Source organism: Diospyros lotus, chromosome 14 (genome assembly GCF_014633365.1).
Source record: "Diospyros lotus cultivar Yz01 chromosome 14, ASM1463336v1, whole genome shotgun sequence".
Classification (NCBI taxonomy): Eukaryota; Viridiplantae; Streptophyta; class Magnoliopsida; order Ericales; family Ebenaceae; genus Diospyros; species Diospyros lotus.
Window position 1 is genome coordinate 9,425,316 of NC_068351.1, and position 6,058 is coordinate 9,431,373.

The 6,058-nt window shown below is 35.6% G+C and overlaps 1 protein-coding gene across 1 annotated transcript; it reads right to left on the reverse strand.

Annotated features, from left to right (window-relative positions):
- Positions 1-4,763: 4,763 nt before the first annotated feature.
- On the reverse strand, positions 4,764-5,832 carry LOC127790416 (3'-5' exonuclease-like). The gene has a single exon (XM_052319934.1). It carries the CDS (start codon positions 5,687-5,689, stop codon positions 5,060-5,062), a length of 630 nt encoding a protein of 209 aa, XP_052175894.1. The 5' UTR covers positions 5,690-5,832; the 3' UTR covers positions 4,764-5,059.
- Positions 5,833-6,058: the final 226 nt, after the last annotated feature.

Sequence of the window (6,058 nt, forward strand, 5' to 3'; positions counted from 1 at the left end):
TTGTTATTTATTGCCCTCTGCTTGTTCTGCACTGGGAGGCTTTCGATCTCTCACGTCTCTGATCTACTTGTGTTGCCAGAGATTGCATGCATGCATGCTTGAGAGTTGTAATTCCAAAGGACTTCTCTCTCTCAACCAATGAATAACTGAACTGAAACTGTGAAATAGGCAGCCCCAATAACCGAACAGCCATGAAAATAGTTTATACTATATTATCATTAAAATGTATTTTTTTTAAATTAAATCTAATGGACAATTTGCTTCAATTAAATTAGTTATTTTGTTTTTGTATTTGATCTTAATCCAAATCACTATTTTAAGAACTGCCTTGAGCAAGGGAAAACAATTAACGAGGAATGCCCGCATGGGTAGCTTAGTTGGTCAGCAATAGTGAAGTTGGAACAAATGACCCAGGATCAAGTCTCACCAGTGACAGTGTGGGAGTAATCTCTCAAATGAGGGAGAGTTCTTGTGCGCAGTGTGCACTGGTCTAGCTGCTGTTGGTTGGCTGAATTATCATGATTAACCTCTTCTCATATTCCTATCGAGTTGGGGGTGGGGCGCCCGAAATGAGTATGACACCTTTATCGTAAATATCAAAATATATAAAATAAATATTTAAATAATTAAAGCATCAATTTTATGTCAAGTGTGTATCTATTTCATTTTTTAATCCCTATATTATTTAGTAATTAAAATAATTATATAACAAATAAATATAACCATTATAATGGTTAGCATTGTTTTGAAAATATATTAAACACGCTTTATTATTAATTGTATAACATTAGTGTTAAAAGAGCTCATATCTGTTGCGCTCTTCTCTCTTCTCTTAACTGTCTCACTAATAAAAATAAATTATATTATTAAATTAATATACATTATAAAACAATAATTATTAAATAATAATAAAAATATTTTTAAAAAAATCATTTAGTAATTAACAGAAAAATTATTATTGTCTGAAAAAAAAATATTTTACTCGAAAAAATTTGTCTTATTATCTGAAAGAGATAATTTTTTTCTATTAATTGTAAAATAAATTTTATAAAAATGGTTAAATTTTTTGCTACTAATTTAAAATAATAATTATTTAATAATATATATTAATTTAGTAATGTAACTTAATTTTATTGAATGAAAATGAGATGGTCTAGACGGCAGATTGGGCTCAGTGTTAGAGCAACTCTAATGGACCATCAAATTCAAGGTCGATGTCAATTTAATATTAAATTGTTCTTCACTGAATATATTATTTTGGTACTAAACACAAATTTTAATTATTAAATTTGATGATGAATGAATAGTAAATTTGGTGTTATATTATTCACTCAACATTAAATTTGTTTTGTAATTTTTTTTAATTTTATCTTTCTCTATAATTTTAAAATAACTTATTTTTTATATCATTTATCACTTTTAATATATTTGTATATTTAGATTAATAATTAGAAATATAAATTAAATTATTAAAAAATATATACCAATAAAAAGATTTTATTAAGATTTATAAAATAAGTATTGTCGACGTTTGATTTCGGCCGACCGTGATTCGTTTTGGGCCGCGGTGAGTCAATCCAAAAATACCGAGAAGGAAGGAAGAAAACCCCTCCCCCCCAAAGTTCCAAGCGTGTACACCAAAATCTTTTACGTGGTTCGGCCAGAACGATGCCTAGTCCACGACCGCCATTTGATTCTTCTCCCAGAGTGGCGGTATCTGATTATATATTATTTGTCCTCTTTGCCTCTCATAGTCTCTTTCACTTCCATTTATCTTGAGGGGCTTTTACAATCTAGATAATATATAAAAATACAGTGTTTGTATAATGGGAGACAAACAGTTCTTACCGCCTTCGCAAGACCGGGAGTGGGATCCTCATTACGAGGGGCATGGGCTGTTACAGATAAAGTGATCGGACCCTACCTCTGACTTCTCAGCAGCTTTGCCGCTCATGCGAGCTGGAGGTTTTAGGCCAGCGACCTGGATGGTCCAGCGATCTGGAGGATATTTCAGGAGCTCGTTAGTCAATTGCTCCGAGCTCGTTGGGGGATTACCGGGAGCTCGCCATATGCTCGCTTTACGAGTTCCGGATCTTTGGTGGAGGCTGGACCTTCCTTGACGAGGTCGTCCGGGCCTTCTTGGCCTTGGGTGATTGGGCCGGTCTATCGGACCGAGTCTGGCCCATGCGGGGTGATGCGAGAAATACATCTAACAAGTATAATATTAAATATTAATCTAAAATAAATATATATCAATTTAGTAAATATATATTAATGGCAGAGTGGGCTAGTGTCAGAGACACATCAAATTCAGGGACGAAGTCAATTTGGTGTTAAATTGCTTTTCATTGATTATATCATTTTGGTCAGGCACAAACTTTAATTATTAAATTTGATGTTATATTATTTATTTAATATTATTTTTTTTAACTTTATTTTCAATTTGACCTTCCTTTTTATAATTTCAAAATAACTTATTTCCTATATATTTTGCATCACTTTTATTATATTTATATATTTAAATTAATAATTAAAAATATAAAATAAATTATTAAAAACAATATATATTGATAAAAACATTTTATTAAAATTTATAATATTAAATATATTTTAAAATATATAATATATTCACATATAAAATAAACTAACTTTCTTAATATATTTCAATAATTATTTGATAAAAAAATATTCTTAATGTAAAAATTTAATAATATAAGAATATTATGAGAATAATTTTTTTTATATAAAATATGACTAATTATTTTTAATAATATTATGTTAAATTAAATAAATTAATTAATATTTATTTAAAAAAATTCTTTAAAGCCTTCTCAGCATATCATTAAAAAAAGAATTAAATTTAAAGAATATTTTTTTACTTACCGTACTAAAGAAATGCGCCAGGCGCTACAAACGCGTGGGGTGTTCGGTTACTGCTGCCAGGCTCTACAAAGGCGTGGCGTTGCCATCCCCGAAACTGTCACACCGCTGTCGCCGTCCCACGTTCTCCACACGTACACAGCAGTCTCTCTCTCTCTCTCTCTCTCTCACTCTCGGGGTTCTAACGGCGGCCTTGCCTTCCCCGAAACTGTCACACCGCTGTAGCCGTCCTACGTTCTTCACCCGTACACCGCAGTCTCTCTCTCTCTCTCTCTCTCTAGGGGTTCTAACGGCAGCCTTGCCATCCCCGAAACTGTCACACCGCTATCGCGGTCCTACGTTCTTCACCCGTACACCGCAATCTCTCTCTCTCTCTCTCTCTCTCTCTCTCTAGGGGTTCTAACGGCAGCCTTGCCATCCCCGAAACTGTCACACCGCTGTCGCGGTCCTACGTTCTTCACCCGTACACCGCAATCTCTCTCTCTCTCTCTCTCTCTCTCTCTCTCTCTCCATTATTTACACATTTTGCCATCTGCTCATGTCATGTACCACGACTACCCCCAATAATTGTTAGAAGATATATATATATATATAAATACTACACAAATTAAGATAATAATACAACCAAACAAAATTGAACAATATAAAATTAAACCAACAAAATTTGGAGTTAAAACATATAAAATTAAATCAAATAGTGTAGGCATAGAAAATTAAGGTTTGTGTGACATAGTATTTTTATAACAAATTTGTTCTCTCATCGAAATTACTTATGAATAGTTAACGTCTCTTTTAAAATATAACGATTGACAGTTGACGTTTGTTACTTAAAATATAACGATTGACAAGCCATGAAGTGAAGATAACACAAGCTTCAAACCCTAACAACGAACTTAAAACTCCAATTAAACACACACTATAAAAAATTCATATGAAATGAATGATTTGAGAATGCAGTGTGTTCGTATTTTTAAAATGAATGGAGAACTTCAATTTAAAGGAGTCTGTTAGGGACAGGCTTGCTGAAATTGCAGCTTAAAAGTTAAAAAGAGTGGTGCTGGCTATTATGTGGCATGTGTGGCTCTAACTCGCCCGCCTGAAATTCCAGAGAAAATTGCGCCCGAAAATCTGGAGTGAAGCTTTTGGTGCACTGTGGCCAATTTAATCTCCAATTCCTGCAAGGGCAGTGCGTGGCCCATCCATCTGGAGCACTCTAGCCTCTTCAAAAAATATATATATATTATATGTACAAGACATCTACACATTTCTCGATTCACCTTTTACACATTCCCCAATTCAACTTTTATATTATTGGTCCATTCAACTTTTATATTATTAGATAGATTATATATGCACGACAGCTTACCGACTCCCGATTTAATACATTTGATACATTTTAAACAAACATTAATTTCTAATTTAGTTATTTATTTATTATTATTATTATTATACGAATATTCTAAATAATAAAAATTCACTTTGATTCAATTAAAATATTTTAAAAAGTACCATTTAAATTTTAAACTTACTATAATATGTCACAATATTTATTTGCGTCAATTTTTCAACAATAATCAATGTATCTCATTTAATTTCTTTTAATAATAATAATAATAATAATAAACACTCATGTATATAGCTTTCTTCAAAATAATAATCAACTCAATTAATTCCATAATTAGGTTTGATCTTAACCATTTAAACAGCTCATGATATCAGGCATATTTAATTTAAGCAATTCATGCATCTTGCCATTCGAAGTGGCGTTGATTGATTGCAATGTTTTACCGAGTTTAGAGGAGGAAGCTTAGTAAATCATAGACGTGAGAGAGAAAGGCTCCCAATGCAGAACAAGCAAGCAGGGCAATAACAACGAAAAAGCATTCCAACAAACATTTGTTCTTGATACGATACGATACGATGGGGAGACAATAAACGGTGTCGTCATAACGTCGCAAAGATTGACGAGTAGACGAATCGCCACTCCAAAAACAGAGACACTATCCAGTCACTGAACCTGCAGCGAGAAACATGAAAAAAGAAAACAGAAAAAACCCACCAACCGATCGATAGATCGATCAAAATCCCCACAAGAACCATTTCGTTCAACTATTGATGTACTTCTCCAAAACCCTAATTCTTTTTTATTTCTTCATTTTGCTAGACTCAAAAACCCTAATTAATCACTCAAGACCCTTCCAATCTCAAAGGAAAGGAAGGCATCGGAGCTTGCATACCGTACCTGTTCAAGGGAAAGCTGCCGATAGTCCCACCGACTCATCGTAATCTCCCTTGGCTTTTCAACCGATATTCCGAGCACCACCGAGGACAAAGTCTTCAACCCCGCGTTTTGAAGCCCCGGCATATCGTACTCATCCGCCGCCAAGTCGCGGAGTTCAAAGGTTCTCTCCACCTCCAAACCGTAATCCCTGCTCAACTTACCGACGTCTCCGTCGATTCCGACACCGACGAAGGTGTAACTAGAGTTGCCGAGGAAGTCCACGAGGGACTGGGGGATGTACGGGGCGTGGATGAGTTGGAAGATGAGGCAGCGGCGGCCGACGCACAATTGGAGCGTGGCGGCTGGGTTCTGGTGGTAGCGGCTGTGTGGCCGCCACTCGATGTCGAGTCCAACAATGAGCTTGTGGAGGCGGCGGCGGTGGATGCGCTCGATTTCGGATATCCAAGAGTTGACGGAACCCGGCGAATGGGTGACTGTCGTGATGATCCGGTCGTCATCGACGAAGACGTTGTAGAGTTGCTGGTCGTCGTCCGACGACTCACATCTCACAACGTTGGCAAGCATCATTTAGGGACGGTTTGACAAAGAAACGGAGAGGGAATTCCGCGGGGAGAGAGCATGGAGCGAGACGAGAGGATTTTGTCAATTAAAAGGACAGTTTCTGATATAGCAAGGCGGTTAAAGAGGCAGGCCCACTCTTTATTACAAGGAAAATGGTTATGGGGAGTGCGGGACTGACTGCATTATTATAATGGTAAGCGCATTGTTTTTGAAGGAAAATATATATATATATATATATATTAAACACGCTTTATTAACTGTGTAACACTAGAGTGAGTAGAGACTGTGTTAAGGCTCCTCCGCACGCACATGATTAATTAAAAGAAAGAGTAATGCTTCAGTTCATGTGGCAATGGCATGGATCCCTCCCACTTT